The sequence below is a fragment of the Malus sylvestris genome, chromosome 16 (assembly GCF_916048215.2).
Source record: "Malus sylvestris chromosome 16, drMalSylv7.2, whole genome shotgun sequence".
NCBI classification, from domain to species: Eukaryota; Viridiplantae; Streptophyta; class Magnoliopsida; order Rosales; family Rosaceae; genus Malus; species Malus sylvestris.
Window position 1 is genome coordinate 35,294,852 of NC_062275.1, and position 19,820 is coordinate 35,314,671.

Consider the following 19,820-nt stretch of genomic DNA (forward strand, 5'->3'; position numbering starts at 1 on the left):
TTAGAAAAATGGAGAAGAATAGGGGTGAGCGGCTCTGGGGCTAGAGGTTGGAGAAATGAAGAGAGAAAAAGAAGTCGAAGGCAGCGAACTCTACGGACAAAATTACCCTCTTCTAAGTTCTAATAATTACCCTTCCACTACAGCCCAAATCTGATGGGTTTCTTGTAAATAAGGTAAAATCAAGGGGTAAGCCGTCCTAAACCCTGCTGACAAAATTACCCTTCTAAGTTCTAATAATTACCCTTCGAACCCATCCCAAATCTCATGGGTTTCTTGTAAATAAGATGAAATCAAGGGACAAAAAATTGACTGTAGCTAAGCTACAGTCAAATCCTTCCTCAATTTTAGAATAGATAATGAGATAGTACTGTTGGGTGTGGATTAATTAGTCCGTAATGATATGCGGCACACACACAAATGGCTTACTGCTTCTCAAACACTGTCTCTTAGTTATGGCTTGAAACTGAAAAGAAGCAGCCCATAGAACCTGTTTGGCTGGAATATATAGGCAAGACCAAATATGATGAAATGCCACAGACCAAGTACTATGACACTGATCTCCTATTCCCATCTTCACTGGTTGACAAAGCATTCTTAAGTGATAATTTTACTGTTCGGATATTGTGTTTATTTTTAAAAAACTTAAGTTTTAATATTTTGAGTTTTGGAGGAAGATGTTGGCTTCCTATTTTTTGGGAAGCTGTTTTTGGTCAACAAAACTGAGTTTGTTTTCAAGTGAGAGACCTATTCTTCTTCAACTAGTTGATTAGTTCCTAATTTGTTGGCCTGATTCTTTGGCCACTTTTCCCTCAACTTTCTAATGTTAAACTCCAAGCTTTTGTCATAATTATTAGGGTTTTTTCATCAGTCAACAGATAAGAAAAAATTGAGAAACAAAAGCTATAAAAACTCGAGTGGGGGTCTAGACAAAGGGAATTCTGGGCTTTTTATCTTGAGGACGACATGACATTAAGACTACTTGGCGACATTGTCCGCGACTCAACCCAAGACACTTTTGCATCCATCAGTTTTTTGTTCACTGGTAACATTGTTCTTATTTTGGTTATATTAAGATGACATTATTTCTGCCATGGATATTGAAACTAACTCTTTCGTTAATGATTTGAACAAACCCACCAAGTTTGAAGGACTCTACTTCAAACGTCGGAGACAAAAGAAGCTATTTTTCTTAATCACCAAGAAATTTGCCTCTAACTATACCTATGAAATGTCGTCACTCCCTGATCAACCCACTATTGAACAATCCAAGTTATTTCAAACATGGACTGACAATTATTTCTCTGCAAAAATTATATCTTAAATGGTTTATTATGCGGTGACTTATATGACAACTATTCTTCCTACAAGACTGCTAAGGAACTTTGGGATGCACTCCATAAGAAATATGATACAGAGAAAGCAGGTGCAAAGAAGTTTGCAAGTAGCCGGTATCTATAGTTTCAAATAGTTGATGACAAGTCAGTGGAGGCGCAGTCACACGAGCTGCAGAAGAATGCTCATGAAATCATCTTTGAAGGGATGAATCTGGATGAACAATTTAAGTTGCTGTGATCATTGACAAGTTACCACCGAGTTGGAAGGAGTTCAAGGACCTGTGACACAAGACTAAGGAGTTTTCACTAGAAAGTTTGATCACTCGTCTTCGTATCGAGGAAGAAGCCAAGAAGCAAGACATGAGGGAAGAGGTGATGTTTTTTTCCAACAAGAAGATCTACAACAAGAGTCCTACCGCTGTTGTGCTCAAACCCACTGTTAAGAATATGAAGAATCCTACCAAGAATCGCTTTGTCAACAAAAACTCTCTGAAGTTACAGAATTCTCTGAGGATCAACTTGTTGCTATGGTGTTTGAGATCAACTTAGTTGATGGATCTGAGGAGTGGTGGATGGAATTGGAGCTGCACGCCATGTTTACTATGATCGTGGACTTTTCAAGTCCTATTCTAAGCTAAAAACATGAGGGTTATGATGGGTGATTTTCACTCAACAATGTCACGAAAATTGGTGAAGTTAAGGTAAAAGTCACCTCAAGGAAGGCTGTGATTCTAAAGGAAGTGTTGCATGTTCCAGAGATTAGGAAGAATTTGGTATCTGGTTACCTCATCAATAAAGTTGGGTTCGGTGGAACTATTGGGGCTGATATGTATACTCTCACAAAGAATGGTGTCTTTGTGGGAAAGGGGTATGCCATTAATGGAATCTTTAAGTTGAATGTTGATGTTATGAATAAAATTTCTTCTTATGCTACATGTTGTGTTCATTTAATGTTGGCCTAATCAGATAAATGGTCTCGTGGTCATAAGGTATTCGGATGATAGCCCCTGTGGTAAAAAAAATCGGATTTAACCCCTATGGTCATAGTCTGTTAGGATTTAAACCCCTGTGGTCTAAGTCTGTTACGATTTAAACCCCTGTGGTCTAAGTCTGTTAGGACTTATGCCTTTCTGTCATTCCTCCATTAGGTTTAGGTTGTCAAAATCGGATAAATGGTCCCCGTGGTCATAAGGTATTCGGAAGATAGTCCATGTGGTTAAAAAAATTTGGATTTAAACCCCTGTGGTCTAAATTTGTTAGGATTTATGCCCGAAACTAGAAGTTGTGTCATTTCTCCACTAAGCTTACAGGTGGAACTAATAAATCACATAATTCATTAAAATTCAAGATCTAATAAATCAAATAATTCAAAATGCCTTTATAAAATTAACGAGTTTTTGACTCCCGAATGTCCTACCGATTAATTAATTCTTTATATATATTCTATTTTTCTTTGACAAATAAGGCAGTAATCGTTGGCGTTTTCCCAGAATTTTACGTAAACCTCTATGAGATAAATAGTTTTTTTGTGTAATTGTATATGTGAAGTAAGTCTTCGTATCCTATTGGTGAAACTAACTATTTGAAATTCAACAGATCCTCTGTTTTCGTCTTTTTCTTCTTGTGAAATAACTAAGATGAATGAATTTTTTTACCATAAACTGAAATCTTCTCTCTCCCCCCCCCCCCTTTTTTATTGTAAGATATTTTTTATTCATAGATACTCAGAGAAACTCTGCTCCACCTGTAAGCTTAACGAAGGAATCACATAACCTCTAATTTCAGGCATAAATCCTAATAGACTTAGACCACAGGGGTTTAAATCCGAATTTTTTCTACCACAAGGGTTATCGGCCGGCTTGGAGACATCAGAGGAAGACCGTCATCTCTTCCGAATTCCTTATGACCACGGGGACCATTTATCCGATTTGGCAAACCTAAACCTAATGGAGAAATGACAGAAGGGCATAAATCCTAACAGACTTAGACCACAGGGGTTTAAATCCTAATAGACTGTGACCACAGGGGTTTAAATCCGAATTTTTTTATCATAGGGGTTATCATCCGAATACCTTATGATCACGGGACCATTTATCCGATTAGGCCTTTAATGTTTGGCATGCAAGACTGTGTCACATAAACAAAAAACCAAACAAATGAGTAGCTTACGGGTTTTACCTGAACTATCACTAAATGATTATGTGAGTTTTGTAGTCAAGCCAAGATCACGAGATCATCTCATAAATTAGTACATAGAGAAATTGAACTACGTGATTTAATCCACTATTATATTTGTGAATTTGATGTTGTGTGAATTAAAAATGGAAAACATGACTTTATCACTTTTATAGATGATTGTTTAAATTATTGTTATGTCTACTATATGAAAAATAAAAGTGAAGCACTTGACATGTTTAAACTATTCATAACTGAAGTAGAAAATCAGTTTAATCGAAGGATTAAAAGGCTACGAAGTGATATGCGACTAGAGTATGAATATGGAGATTACAGTTAAAACCTAGGTATTCTGCATGATCCCATTGCACCTTACTCCCAAAAAATGAATGGTAAAGCTGAAAGGAAAAATAGGACACTGTGAATTAACTGTGGTTGTGCTTCTCAACTCGAGTAGTGCTTCATTTTGGTGAAGTGAAATGTTGTTAATTGTTCGCTATGTACTTAATAGAGTCCCATCTTTAAAACCAAAAATACCACCCTATGAAACATGGAAAAACAAGAAGCCAAATGTTTCTTAAGAAATTGGGGTTGTTTGGCTTTTGTGCGTAAACATGACCCTAAAAGGTCAAAACTAGCTAGTAGAGCTTTTGAATGTGTTTTCATTGGCTATGCATACAATAGTAAAGCATATAGATTCTATGATTTAAAGAACCACGTTATTACTGAATCAAATGATGTTGATTTCTTTGAGAATAAGTTTCCTTTCAAGTCAAGAAATAGTGGGGCCTCAACCTCCATTGGAACCCACCTGGGACAAGTGAACCAACATTCACTGTTTTGGTCGAAATTGATTCCAAACCAAGGAAAAGTAAAAGAACTAAAGCAGCCAAGGACTTTGGAACTGACTTTCATGCTTATGCACTGGAAGATCCCAAAACGCTCCAAGAAGCTTTGACTTCCTTGGATGCAGACTTATAGCAAGAAGCCATAAATGATGAGATAGATTCACTTGAATCAAACAGAACTTGACACTTGGTTGATCTTCCTCCAAGTTGCAAGACAAGTGGATGCAAATGGGTGCTTAAAAAGAAGCTAAAGTCTAACGGTACAGTTGACAAATTCAAGGCCAAGTTAGTGTAGCTAAAGATTTTAGTTTGACACATTTTGAAAATTGCATGTGTGTTACATCTGAAAATAATTTGTGTGCCGTGACATGTTTCTACATTGATGACATGCTTATACTTGGGTCTAACATTCATGTAGTGAATAATGTCAAAAAATTTCTATGTGACAATTTTGCTATGAAAGATTTAGGAGAATCAAGTGTTATCCTTGGTATACATACTACCAAGACCGAGAAAGGGTTGTCTCTTTATCGGTACATTACATAGACAAGATTCTAAAGAAATTCAATTACTTTGATTGTAGACTAGCATGTACTCCATATGATCCTAGTGTAAAGTTGTTCAAGAACACTAGTGGCAGTGTTAGGAAAACTGAGTATTCGAGCCTTCGATATACTACTGATTGCTCTAGGTCAGACATAGCTTACGCAGTTGGAGTACTATGCAAGTTTACAAGCATGACCATCAATTATGGTCTATTTTATAAGAAGTTTCATGTTGTCCTTGAAGGATACATTGATGTTGATTGGAATACACTTTCAGAAGACTTTAAAACCACAAGTGGTTGTATTTTTAATATAGCTGGAGCTGTAGTATCATGGAAATCTAAGAAATAGACCATACTTGTTTAATCAACAATGGAGTCTGAAATGATTGCTCTAGCAACAGCTAGTGAAGAAGCAAGATGGTTAAGAGATCAGTTGCCTAGCACTCCTCTATGGGAGAAGCCTATCCTTGCTGTTCTCATCAAAGTGATTGCACAACAGCCATTGCAAAGGTTCAGATTGGTATTACAGTGGTAAGAGACGACAAATTGTCGTAACCAGAGCACAATCAGAGGGTTTTTCTCTATTGGAGCTGTTAGAGTGAATCAGAGGGTTTTTCGCTATAGGGATATTCTTCATAGTTTCACCTCTGTGATGGTGAAGATTAAGCCGCCTCCAATGAAGTTTTTAGGGCAAACATCTACCACTGTCACTAAACTGGGATATAAGCACATGCGCGAATTGTGTTGGCTTCGAACATCACCCAAGAAGAGTTGTGTGTGCATTGTTGTCAGAGGTAGAGTTCAAAACTAAGTGTTGCTCTGGTTGATCTAAAGCAATGTCACTATGTAATGGTTCAAGTTGTAACAACACCTTTACTTATGCATAGCTTTATAATGTTTTACTCAATGACAAGTTTTTAAATAATCAAGTCGGGGATTGTTGGGTTATTGTGTTTATTTCAAAAACTTAGTTTAATATTTTGAGTTTCGGAGGAAGACGTTGGCTTCCTAATTTTAGGGAAGTCGTTTCTGTTCAACAGAAAAAATTTTGTTTTCAAGTGGGAAACCTGTTTTTCTTCAACTAGTTGATTTAGTTCCTCATTTGTTGGCCTAATTCTTTGGCCACTTTTCCCTCAACTTTCCAATGTTAAACTCCAAGATTTTTTTTATAAATATTAGGGTTTTTTTCATTAGTAAATAGATAAGGGAAAGTTGAGAAACAGAAGCTACCAAAACTTGAGTTTTCTAAGTAACTAAGAGGGTGATTGTTTTCGGATCTTTCTTTTTGCAATTGAGGGTCTAGACAGAGGGAATTTTTGGGTTGTTTTATCCTGGGAATTGCATGGCATTGAGACTGCTTGCACAACTTGGGCGGTGCCGCGAAACGTCTTAAAGAAAGCGTCTCTCTCTCTCTCTCTCTCTCTCACAATTGCATTGTACATGTAACACTAGTGATTAAGAAAATTACATAATTGTAAGTGGTAGGTTGCCTTGATGATTAGGGTTTTCATCTTTAACTCACTACGCCTTGAATTCAAACATTTTCCCCTCACCTTAGTGTAGACTAGTATAGAATATTGTTTGTATTAAAATATAAACAAAACTATTTAGTTAATGTATATAATTGAGTTCAAACCATATAATACAGGTCTATAATTCTTTTCCAATGCATCTCTAATGTATAATTGAGTCCAAATGGTACAATGAAATTCCATAATAATTCTCGTGCATATCTAATGTATTATGTATAATCCCTCTAGCAATTACGTCTCTCACGAAAAGATACAAACACAAACAGAACGATGGTTTAATTGTACATATCACAGTGAGAGGCATAAAATATGAAAACACATCTAGTTCAGGGTATTTAATTTGTGATTTGTGCATATTAGCATATATTATAGTACAAATGGAATCCTAAGTCACATTAATAATAACAAGAAATCAAATTCTTACCTTCTTTGTTTCCACTGACCATTTAGTCTAACAAAATCTATCATCTACTTTGTTATAGAAATTCTAAGTTCAAATCTTACGGACAATTATGACCAAAATTTTTTTTAGTAACATTGACCCTTAAGTCATATGATGATTTTGAGCAGGGTAGGGAACTCAAGTGTTGCTATAAGGCCACAATTGACGCCTTTAGTGCCATCTAATTTCCACAAACTCTGTGACTTCAAGGGGCAATCTGCCATAATTGGCTACACAAACAAGTCCTTCAAGTTTGGTGCATTCAACCCTGAAGGCCTACAAAAGCACAAACGACAACTTCCGCTTCTACTGAACAGACAATGCCATAACTGATCCAATTTTTCTGCCCAAAGTAGGAGGCAGTGGTGCAGCCCTTTTTGATTATGCTCGGGCAGGCTGCAATTTCGGTCCAATGGGCTGCTTATCGGGCCACCTCTAGCGCCGCCTGCCTAGATACTAATTTAGGAAAACTAATGAAAATAGCTTGAAAATTTTGGATTTTAACCAAAAACCATGTTACAACTTTATTTAATGGTTAGTACAAAACTCAATACTAAAGCAGTCCAACTACAATGGCCCAACCAAAATAATATCATTACTTGTCGATTTTGCCCCTAACGTTTTAGGTTAAGTCATTTTCGTTTTATTCCGTCAGTTTACTTTTGCCCCTGTCAGAGAGCTGAAAAAGTCACGATTCTTTATATTCACCCCCAACAACCCATAAATCCCACGAGCTCCCTCTCGCGCTCCCCCACTCTCTTTCTCACTTTCTCTCTCTAACTTTCTATCTGCAACTCCACTTCGATTTTTCAAGTTGATGATGGAAAACTGATTTAGTGCGCAAATAAAGAGAGGAGAGAGAGAAGAACACACATAAATTCTGGGTTTTATTCATCTGTCATTTGATTTTCTAATCCCGGATTGCTTCTCGTTTGCTTCCAAATCCTGAATCCTTTCTTGAGGTCAACGGGAGTGTTGAATTTGATTAGTCTGAGGTTGGTGAGTCATCACAGAAGAGGGTTTGTATTTCAATTTGGAGAGAGGGAGGTTGATTCAGTGGAACTGGATTTGTCAAAGTGGGTGACTCCGCTGATGGATTCGCAATGGCAACAGAAACTGATTCGCTGGCAAACTGATGTGGAGTTAAAGGGCACTCAATGCACTAAAACTGATGTGGGTTTACAATGTCAGCATGTAAAACTCTTAACAAATTCTGCTAAAATTGTTCTTGTGACTCTCTCAAACTCGCATCTCGGTGGGTTTACAAGGGGTGGGCTAGGTTCAATTTAGTCTGGGTTGTGGGCGACCAAAACTGATGTGGGTATTTTTGTATGCGTAAATGGAGAGAGAAGCTCAGTTTGTGTGGAAAAAAAAATTGAAGGAAAGTCAAATAAATTGATTGAGAGAAATGTCAAATAACAAACACGAATATGATAGTTCTAGTTACGAAATAGTGATAGTATTAGTGTTCGGTTTTAAAAATAGTCAGTATTTAGTTTATAAACTAGTGATAGTACTAGTGTTCCGTTTGTGAAATAATCAGTGTTTAGTTTACGAAACAGTGATAATACTAGTGTTCCGTTTAATAAATAGTCAGTGCTTAGTTTAAGAAATAATCAGTGTTTAGTTTACGAAACAGTGATAGTACTAGTGTTCCGTTTAAGCAATAGTCAATGTTTAGTTTACGAAACAGTGATAATACTAGTGTTCCGTTTAATAAATGGTCAGTGTTTAGTTTACGGAAACAGTAATAGTACTAGCGTTCCGTTTAAGAAATAGTCAGTGTTTAGTTTACAAATAGTACTAGTGTTCCGTTTAAGAAATAGTCAGTGTTTAGTTTACGAAACAGTGATAGTACTAGTGTTCGTTTGATAAATAGTCAGTGTTTAGTTTACGAAATAGTGACAGTACTTGTATTCAATTTATGAAATAGTGATAGTACTAATGTTCAGTTTAAGATATAGTTAGTGTTTAATTTGAGAAATAGTGTTCATCTTAAGAAGTAGTCAATGATCAGTTAAGAAATAGTGATAGTACTAGTGTTCCGTTTAATAAATAATCAGTGTTTAGTTTACGAAACAATGATAGTACTAGTGTTCGTTTGATAAATAGTCATTGTTGGAAATGTGCCCTAAAGCCAATCATGTGATGATACTTTACGGACATTTCACATGTTAAACTAATCTAGTTTTACATATAAAGGGCATACATTATTGTTTGAGCCGTCTCATATAAATGTTATATGCTTAAACGATAAAGTCCAAGGAATATGTGATTGGGAGAATGTAATCTAATGAAGTTAGATTCATGAGACCATTCTTTCGTAGACACATCCTAAACGTTCCTGATCATAGGATTGCCAATTGGGCGTTGACAGTCCGTTAAGATCAGTACGTACTATGTCTTCTCTCAGGGAGAGTGATTAGTCTCGAGTCATTGGTGTGTGTGACATCAAGACAAGTACGTAGGTGCTCAATAGAGAATGAGTTCACTGAACGTGATCAACGAAGAGTTCTTATATTCCATGTCATATGAGAACTCATGGTTGGGATAATGCAAAGTAGTCCTTTGACCTGAGGCATCACAGTTGTCTTGTGGTTAAGTCCTTGATCTTTGATTATGTCAAAGTCACCCCCTCGGGGTGTCCACGGCATCGTTGGGGTTAAGCCACTTAGCTATGGAGACAAGTGAATGCGCAACAAGGGATCTCTAACCTTCAAACAGTTGAGGGAGAATACTCTATGATATGATTTGGAATCTCTGGCCAGAGTATGAATGAGATTAGGGAATGCGTTCCAAATCACATTCAAGGAAATCATATAAGCACACGAATCACATTGGATAGTAGACATGAATAAATAAACTATCATACCAAACAATGTGGTCAAGAGTATTAGATTAGAGAAGGACCGTATTGCATTTGTAATCCCAAACTGAATAGGTTCTCTATCCTCTTCTGATTAGCTTGGGTAACCATGATATGCTGCTAGGTGTCACTCATGGTTTGTGGAAGCCCTAAACGTGTGTAATCACTAAAGGGAGAATTGAAAATAGTTTCAATTCACAATCGATGTAAAATGGTTTTAATCGCCCACTACCTCGCTAAAAGGAACCTAATGGATCGCACACCATAAAAGGTGGAGATTGAAGATTAAACGGAAATGAGTAAGAATGATTAAATGGTTTAATCATTTATTTATGGCAAGGATTAATTAATATGTTAATTAATCAAACGAATAAGTTCGTTAAAAACTTCGGGATAGTTTTGGACCTTAAGGCCCAATGGGCTTCGAACGTCAAGCCCATTAACTTAAGTTGTATGACAATTTAATGAATGAAGATTCATTAAAGCCCAAAAGCCCAAAATCCCCTAAATGGCCGGCCATGATGAAATGAATTAGGGTTTTGGTTGTTTAGGTCACTTAAAGAAGTGACTATATAAATGATTTTATAGCCAAATATTCATTAAGTGATTAAGGGTTTATTTTGGGGGAAAATTGGTGAGAATTGTCTCTCCATTTTCTCTCTAAAGAGGCCAACACCTTGGAGGGTACATCTAGCAATCCTACTACTCCAAGGTCACTCATTTCTTCTACAATCTAACCTTGGTGAAGAGACTTAGAGGTTCTCAATTTTGGGAACTTAGAGAACCTATTCTTCCATCCAAATCCATGGATCTAAGAAGCAAGGAATGAAGGCCCTATCTCTTTGGGTGATTAGCCTTTGCTTATGCAAAGAGGAATCTACAAAGGTATTAATTTCAACTCACTTTGTTTTGAGTTGATTAATTGGTTCACCAATCTACTAGGCTTTGAATTTCATGGCAATGTTTTGTTTTTGAGTACATGCAAGCATGATTCCGCCTTTAATTGTTAATTGCATGCTATATGATGTTGCTCAAATGAACATGTTTTTCAAAATAAATCCTTCAGTCAATGTTTAGTTTACGAAACAGTGATAGTACTAGTGTTCCGTTTAAGAAATAGTTAGTGTTTAGTTTACAAATAGTGATAGTACTAGTGTTCGTTTGATAAATAGTCAGTGTTTAGTTTTCGAAATAGTGACAATACTTGTGTTCAATTTATGAAATAGTGATAGTACTAATATTCGGTTTAAGATATACTCAATGTTTAATTTAAGAAATAGTGTTCATTTTAAGAAGTAGTCAATGTTCAGTTAAGAAATAGTGATAGTACTAGTTTTCCGTTTAAGAAATAATCAGTGTTTAGTTTACGAAACAGTGATAGTACTAGTGTTCCATTTAATAAATAGTCAGTGTTTAGTTTACGAAACAGTGATAGTACTAGTGTTCGTTTGATAAATAATCAATGTTTAGTTTACGAAACAGTGATAGTACTAGTGTTCGTTTGATAAATAATCAGTGTTTAGTTTTCGAAATAGTGACAGTACTTGTGTTCAATTTATGAAATAGTGATAGTACTAATGTTCGGTTTAAGATATAGTCAGTGTTTAATTTAAGAAATAGTGTTCATTTTAAGAAGTAGTCAATGTTCAGTTAAGAAATCATGATAGTACTAATGTTCCGTTTGAGAAATAATCAGTATTTAGTTTACGAAACAATGATAGTACTAGTGTTCCATTTAATAAATAGTTAGTGTTTAGTTTACAAAACAGTGATAGTACTAGTGTTCGTTTGATAAATAGTCAGTGTTTAGTTTACGAAATAGTGACATTACTTGTGTTCAGTTTATGAAATTAGAGGCCAATACAAACCTTGTATAATCTATTTATGAAACTGAACACGGGTACTATTTATGAAACTGAACACGATTACTATTTATAAAATAGGACATGAAAACTATTTATGAAACTAAACACGAGTACTATTTATGAAACTGAACACCGGTACTATTTATGAAACATGAACACGAAAACTATTTATGAAACTGAACACGGGTACTATTAATGAAACTGAACACGATTACTATTTATGAAACTAAACAAGGAAACTATTATGAAACTGAACATGAAAACTATTTATGAAACTGAACACAAGTACTATTTATGAAACTAAACACGAAAACTATTTATGAAACTGAATACATATACTATTTATAAAACTAAATACGAGTACTATTTATGAAACTTCAAATATACCAAATACAACAATGTACAATTTTTTTCCTTGGTGAGAATAAAGTAGAAACATACAACATGTTGAGTAAATCAAGAAAGCATATGCCACCACCAGACTTATATTAAAAATCGTAACTTTTAATTTGAACACATCACAATATCTAACACAATAATCCAAAATTAACTAAACTAATTAGTCAAGTAGAAATCAGGAGTGCAGATCTTCTACACCGAAAATTATATGTGGCCTCTCATTGGCTTCCCTCAAAATTTACACTTGTCCCCCAATTGATTCAATATAACACTGTTAACTATCCAAATAAAAACTCTGAAAAAAAAAGAAAGGAAAATAGCAGCCCATTACCCAGTCTTCACCTACCAACGCCACTAGCGCACAATCCACATCAACCCCACCGCGTCCAAAATTGCAAAACCAAAAAACAAGGGGATTTTTTTTGAGTGAGGAAGGTGAAAGGTCTGCGACTCTCTGTTCGAGAAAAAAACAACAAGGGGCTTTGATTCTGTCTGCATCAAAGTAATTTTTTTGTCCTCATGGGAGGAAAAGAAAAAAAAAAGAAGGATAGGAAGTTTTATTTGATCGAGGGGATGGCTGAAAAGGGAAATTAGTTTCTGTTGCCATTGCGAATCCATCGGCGGAGCCCCCAATCATCCACTTTGACAAATCCATTTCCACCGAATCAACCTCCCTCCCTCCAAATTGAAATACAAACCCTCTCTTGTGATGACGCACCAACCTTGGACTAATCAAATTCAACACCCCCGTTGACCTCAAGAATGATTGAGGATTGAAGTTTAATTCTAACAGATTGGCTGACAGAATGGGATTTCTGTTAGGGGCAGTGGCTGGAAAAAAAAATTATTTTGCTTTGGGCTTTTAATTCATCCCATGTGGGTTTGATGGTTGTGGGCCTGAAATAGATTAGTTTTATCCTTATAATTAAATATAAAGCCCTTTTGATTAAATAATAGTATAGGGTGGTTTTTGGTTAAATTAAACTTTGTCCAAGCCCTTTTCATTAAAGCTCCCTACTAATGTAGGTATTGGTGATTTAAGGCAAGCCTAATCTCGACTAGGATTGCCATATTCAAAGAGAAAGGATGGAAAGGAGTCACTTTTTGGTGATGAGTCTAAAGCAACGGCAGCCCTTGCAGAAGTTGGAAGTATATTGTAGTCCTCAAATTGCAAGCTTGTACTAAACTTAAAGTGTAAATATATATACACACACATACTGATCAAAGTTCTATATACTCTCTGCTTATATATGTACATGTAACCACGTGCATACATCCTCATTCTCTATAAATGCGGTGACGCTGTCAAGAAGATTATGCAATGCATACTCGGTTATACATAAGAGTTTCTAGTATACGTTTGCCCTCTTCATTGACATGGCTGACTTCATGACTTTCCTGATGGAGCTACTTCCTCATTTCATTTTCAACCAAAACAAGTGGAGAATAGTCATTATTTTTCTTGGATGACAAAGGAAAAGTCGCAGGCGCTTATTCGATACTTTAGACGAAGCAGTAGGTACTGATCTACTGATAGTGAAACGAAATGTATAGTAGTAGGGGGCGGGAGAATCTGTTTTAAAAAACAATGGTGGGTCTTGGTCTCTTTGATAGGAAAGAGTAAATTTTAGGCCTTTTAGGATGGCAAAGCAATAGCTTTCCTAAAGTGAAGTGACATATGGGTATAGTCTCTTCTCTTTAACAAGATGCTCAACAAAGTGAACAACTGGAAAACTTGAGCTGAGGGAAATGTACATTTTTATTGGGTGTGGGTGGCACCTTTTAATTTTATGGCCTTTTCAAGGCATCATGCTCATATTTAAATGTATGAATTTTAATTGTCTCAAAAATAAAGTTACAATTTGTTTCTTTTGGTGGAATGTTCACACTACTAACTGTCCAAAAATGAAGTGGCTGCACTTTTCATAAGAAACTCTTGTGTTTGGGGTTGTCAAAAAAAGCACCTCAAAGGTTGAAGAATGAATGGAATTCTGATGGGTAACTTCAGTTCAGCCCCATATGATTAAACCAGAGCAACTTCAAACTTAGGTAGAAAACTGGAAGCTCCAATTTAAACACTGCTATAACTTCTCGGAGTATCGGAGGATGAGATTCTAAGTTTGAATCCGCACGACCGCATGCATAACTCAAATTTTCAGAACAATGGTCTAACTATAAAAGATTGAATGATCACTCAACTCCATTGTCCCACTGAACAACAAACAAAGCAATTTACTGTTATAGCTTTTGAACAGATAAGTGGTGGAAGTCTATCAAGTATCAAGGGGCCCTCAGGCTTAGAGCTTTTCCACTGTAAGCTCTCAAAGTTATATAATGTAATTTTTTGGATTCGAAGCACCCAAAATAAAAGATCAAGTTTAACAGAAAAGTGAATCTTTAATCTTCAAAAGATGTGGGGAATTCTAGCAAGTGAAACTCTTTTAGCTAGTTACCCACCAAAACCCTAGTTAATTAACCCCACCAAATTGAGTTGATTACAAACCAACAAAAAGCATAAAAAATGTGTCTAAACTCTAACTTCCTAATGAGATTATGGGATGGCTTATCAATACATTAAAAAGTTCACTTTCTCACTAGCTTTAAATCTCAAGAGAATATTTTGGAAAAATTTCAATAATTTGAAGGAGCATGATGATTGAAGGTGGTTGAAAGTTTAAAACACAAGTACTACTGCCTTCAGTTCACATGCTCAACCTCATCTCTCTTTTTGTTACTCTCTTTAGTATTTAACTGGCATACTTACAAACTAATTATCCTTTGCCTTATAAAAAGTTGAACATAGGTCAATTGGTTAAGGTAGTGTGCCCACACTCTTGCACACGAGCTCCAGTCCCCCTCTCAATACATTAGGGTTGTACTGCCTTGTTAAAGAAATGATAAAAAGTAGAACATAGGTAGACGTGAATTAGGTTGGTTAAGGTAGTGTGCCTACCCTCTTGCACTCGAGCTCCAATTCCCCTCTCATTAGATTAGGGTTGTATTGCCTTGTTAAAGAAATGATAAAAAGTAGAAAATAGGCAGACGTGAGTTAGATCAATTAAGATAGTGTGTCGACTCCCTTGCACTTGACCTGCAATCCCCCTTCTAGTTTATTAGGGTTGCATCGCTTTGTTAATAAAGAAAATATAAAAATTAGAAGATAGTTAAAAGAGATCAACATTAGAAGATAAGAAGTAAAAGCACCAAGTATAACAAGTTCATAAGTTCTAGTATCATATAAAAGGAATCAAATAAATAAAAGATGCTTCCACATACATGCACAAGGCATGGAAAATACACTGTATAGATAATAACCACAAGGTAGCATACATATTTAACAATCAGACTTTTTAAAACCATACAAGTAAATAGAAAAACCAACACCAAGTGCAATCGATAAAAGTGATTCACCCGGAAAAACTAACAGATTGCAAAGTAAAACAAAGTGGGAAGTTTAGAAGTGGCTTCTAAAACAACTCCAAACAACAGATGAAGGACACACTAGTCCTGAAAAGAAAACAAGCCACTCGTTATATGTAAAAGACGAGTGATCATAGTTATCTTATACTACCAAGAACCAACGTTAAAAGGTGTTGTCTTGGATATCGACTGTGGATGACACAATACATTGTACTCGGTTGATCAATCCTGCACCGGGCCGACCCCTACATCACAATGACCATATTGTCTTCCTGTAACCAAAGTCCTCCTAATTCCCCCAAACTTCCATCTGCACTTACTTGCCTGCAAATTAGAGCTTGGCTATCCCCTGTTTCAGACCCTGCATTAGAAAAAAGAGAGCGATAAAATGATCTTTCGGTTCATCTTTTCAGAAGGGGTCTTGATATCTCAGTGAACTGGTTTCGTCAAGACCTTCAAATTGCATTTCCTCATTCCCATAGTAACCCACGTAGTATGGTGACATGCCACCTATTTGATGCACATCATCGGCCATTTTAAGGTCCCCTGTGAAATTTGAGTATGATGAGCTAGGTGATTCTCTGGGTTCATATGACTGCAACGGCGTCATTGTGCTTGGAAACTTGTACTGCTGAAAGTAATCAGGCATAGCTTCTTGTAACTGTGGGTAGTCCTACAGTAAACCCAACGAAAAATGTTTGAGAAAGTTGTAACAATATGAACAAATATCATTAGTCCTCCAGAATTTCATGGTTTTCTTTTTCTCTTATCAATACCTTAGAAGAATCAAGAATTAAATCAGGTGAGACCCAAAAGTCTGCAGGGTTGGTCTCTCCCAAAGCTGGCTCAAACTCTGCCATTGGATTAACTTCATATGGAGAAGTAGCGCGGCTTGAATAATGACTTTTGTTATTCAGGCAATTCGCATGTAATATATCAGCAGAGATGCTCAAGGGCTCGGTTGAGATTCTTATTGAGGTCATATCCTCCTTATTGCTCAAAGCGCTTCCAAACCTCTTGGCCTTTGGCCCTTCATGGGAATCATGCGCCTTCTGTGCATGCTCATTCTTTTTAACAACACGGCACAAAGCAAAAACTCCCTGCAGACATGATCAAATCCCCGAATTTAACTTAAGCTTTTCGAAATGTACGTAGTAGCATCAAAAGCTCTCTAAAATGAACAACTCCAGCTATAATTAGCATTTGATGGCATTGTAGGATGGATGTACCTGATGACCTGATGGCCCCGGAGCAAGATCATCGGTGAGGCGGTACTCATGCATGATCCAGTCTGTTCTATCTCCTAGAGGAGCACGTCCACGATAGAACACAAGGGTCTTGCGATACCCAGTCACATCAGATTGACAAACAACCTTGCGGTCTTTTCCAGTGGCCTTCCAGTAGCCTGCCTTAGTAGCTCTATTTGTTCTTGAACCGTTTGGATACTTTCGATCCCGAGGACAGAAGAAGAACCATTCCATGTCACGTCTTGGGAGGAAGGATTTTTCTGCAATCAAAATTCAAAGATAAAAAAAAAAAAAGGAATTTAGGAAGAAAACAACTTTCATTGTTCTTGTACTTATAGGGGAATATATAAAGCCAATTAGCTCGGCTTTTTGGAAGTAAAGTAACCTACATGCCCCATCAAAAAAGGAAGATGATTCACAGGTTGAATTCATAAAAAATAACAAGAGAAGAAGCCAAAGTAAACAAAATTGTATAACTTTCTTTATGGTATCAATCAAAACATTGATTAATTACTTAATCCAATACAGTCACAGAAGTACAATTTTAACAATAAAATTGAAGATGCATAACTTTAGTGCCATTAAAAACAGTGACATGCACGCCTGAGCGTAGCCAAGTTGGCCAGTGTTATCCCCGTGCATTCAAGTTCAAGTTCCTCGTAGTTTAGACTAAAATATTTCACCTTCCTATTGCAGAACCAACTGGTTGCAATTCATTCAATCTCTCAGAAAGCATAACAATGGACAAGTATGTACAGAAATTGTCACTAGTAAAAGAGTTGCAAGCATTGAATTACTAATTACCTGGCAACTCCCAGGGATCGAATTTGTACAAATCGATCACCGGAATAACTTCAAGCTCAAATTCGAGCCCTTCCACCTTTCTATGAAGGTAATATCCAACTAATTCCTCATCAGTTGGGTGGAACCTGAAACCTGGTGGCAGTGATGCTCCTCGCATAACTCCAATATCCCAATTTAAATGAAAAATAATAAAAATGAAAACAGAGAGCCAGGAACTGTATCTATTAAAGAAGGCTAGAAAGTTATAGCTAAGTGCCCAAACTGTATCTATTAAAGATGTGGAAATTCCAGAAGTAAATTTTTTTATCAAAAATTGATTTCTTTATCAAGAAGTGAGTAAAATTTCGACTGAGTGTACCCGTTGTCTAGCAGAATCATTGTCCTCGAAAACCTTTATCTTATGATCGATGTGCCACCCCCACCAACCCCCTCACAGTTTATTTCTTTAAATTCCCAAAACCATATGAAAATGAACGAAACTTGATCCTTTGAAGCAATACCAGAAGCTGATATTGCTCAAATTTCACAACTAGGGTGCCAAGTCCTTGTACCGAAACCGAAAATGTCCAAGAGAGAGATTGCTCTACAAGTAGAAACTCTAGTTACGACTTCCGAAATCGGAACGTAGAACCTATAGCAATACACAGAATTTACACTGATTCAAAATTTGTTAAAAATTGAATTGAATTTTTTGTTTTTTTGGTGAATGGGTGGCAGCGGCGGTTAGAAAAATGTGGCTAAGAAAGGGATGTTGGTAGAACAAGAGTCAGGGTCAAGGAAACAAAATGGGAGAAGAGAGGGAGGGAGGGAAGAAACGTAGAGTAAAAGGAGTGGGTGTGCTTATATATAGGTATTTTGGGGGAACCAACAGTCCAAAAATGCACACAGGAAAACACCGAAAGTTTAAAAAGATTGCTTGTTGACGCATGCATAAAATTCCAAATGGAACTGGCCCACGTCCACATAACTCGAACTCAGTTCACACCCTACAGTTACTTCTTATGTCCCTCTCAAACTGAATTTCGACCTTTTGATGACTCGAACTAATTAGGGTACATTGAACTCAATACAATTATACATTGACAGTTAGATATAGTCGTTGAATATGTCATTAGATCATATTTGACCGGTAAATCGGTGATTGTACAAAATATACGAATATATTGTATTTGTAGCCAAGTTTGAAATTTACATGCAACCAGAACATCATGGTCATTGTATTCTAATTTGTGTGTGTGTCAATGTTTTAAAAAGCGAAGGCGTGGGAGAGGCGTTTCATGGATAGCCTCGCCTAGGCGAATGCCTTGAGGCGTGAGGCTTCGAGACCTAAATTTTTTAATATATATATATATATATATATATATATATATATATATTATATGAGTTATATTAATTGTCATTCAAAAGTGCACAAGTCACTGACAAGTTTAACTCTCAAAAACAAATTTTACCAAGCAATCAAATTAATCAACAATCAAACAAATAGTCATACAGTTAGAGCCTTAGGTAGAGTCTTAAGTAAGTCCCTATTTATATGTATATGAGAGTTTTGAGCAATATTTGGGTAGGATATGTAGTCTTAAAAAAAAAGAAATTAGAATAATATAATGTTTCTTTACGAAAAGAATAATATTAATGTAAAAAAATAATAAAAACAGAAAAATGTTCATCCTTTTTTTCTTGGGTTGTTATGAGAATATCTAATAAAAGATACTTATCTATTTTAAAAATAAATAAAAACAAAAAAAAGATGCTTATCCATCTATCTTGCATTTGAGGAAAAAATAATGTAAAAATTAAAAGAAGAACAGAAAAACATAGTGGGATAATAAATGTTAGTAAAGTGGGTCCGTTTATATTTTAAAGAGAAAAAATTATAAAAAAAAAAACCAAAAGTCACAAAGAAAACCATCATCGTCGTCTTCTTCTTCTTTTCTGCAATTTCATCTTCGATGGGCACCCCAGCTCTACAACTCAAAAAATTATGGATTCTTCAACTTCAAAAAGGAAAAAAAAAAAAGCCATGAAATCGCCTAGACGCGCGCCTCAGTAGCCTAGGTGCGCCTCGACCACGTCTAGGTGTGTTTTCGCTCACTCCTACTGGGCAGAGGCGATTTCATGGTCGCCCCGCCTCCAAAGCCGCCTAGGTGCACCTCAGGGCGAGTTTTTTAATACATTGGTGTGTGTGTGTGCGCGCGCGCGCGTGTGTGTGCATTTATATATAATTTATTTGAATACAATTTAAGTTCCCAATGCAGATCATCATGTACTTAATTGTGACGACCCATCCCTAATTTTCCTATGTAGTTTCTTCCCTAGTATGTGTTGACGGTTGTGCCCT

The 19,820-nt window shown here is 36.3% G+C and overlaps 1 protein-coding gene and 1 pseudogene across 2 annotated transcripts; one reads left to right on the forward strand and one right to left on the reverse strand.

Moving 5' to 3' along the window:
* Positions 1-417: 417 nt before the first annotated feature.
* On the forward strand, positions 418-13,193 carry LOC126608198 (uncharacterized; annotated as a pseudogene).
* Positions 13,194-15,260: 2,067 nt separating this feature from the next.
* LOC126608194 (NAC domain-containing protein 71-like) lies at positions 15,261-18,495 on the reverse strand. 2 transcript variants are annotated; one of them, XM_050276029.1, is made up of 6 exons: positions 17,838-18,495; positions 17,480-17,611; positions 16,658-16,935; positions 16,205-16,528; positions 15,882-16,101; positions 15,261-15,789 (listed from the first exon to the last, which is right to left on the reverse strand). In XM_050276029.1, exons 3-6 carry the CDS (start codon positions 16,907-16,909, stop codon positions 15,674-15,676), a joined length of 912 nt encoding a protein of 303 aa, XP_050131986.1. In that variant the 5' UTR covers positions 16,910-16,935; positions 17,480-17,611; positions 17,838-18,495; the 3' UTR covers positions 15,261-15,673. The 2 variants fall into 2 exon arrangements, with proteins under 2 accessions (XP_050131986.1, XP_050131985.1); XM_050276028.1 differs by having other exon boundaries at positions 17,480-18,495.
* Between the last annotated feature and the right edge of the window lie 1,325 nt (positions 18,496-19,820).

Bases quoted from the DNA above. Each gene is read 5' to 3' on its own strand.
- LOC126608194 (XM_050276028.1), bottom strand. From the start codon at position 17,636: ATGCGAGGAGCATCACTGCCACCAGGTTTCAGGTTCCACCCAACTGAT. The intron at 16,936-17,479 runs GTAATTAGTAAT...TTTTGATTGCAG, and splicing joins CGATCCCTGGGAGTTGCCAG to AAAAATCCTTCCTCCCAAGA. The intron at 16,102-16,204 runs GTATTGATAAGA...GGTTTACTGTAG, and splicing joins TAATTCTTGATTCTTCTAAG to GACTACCCACAGTTACAAGA.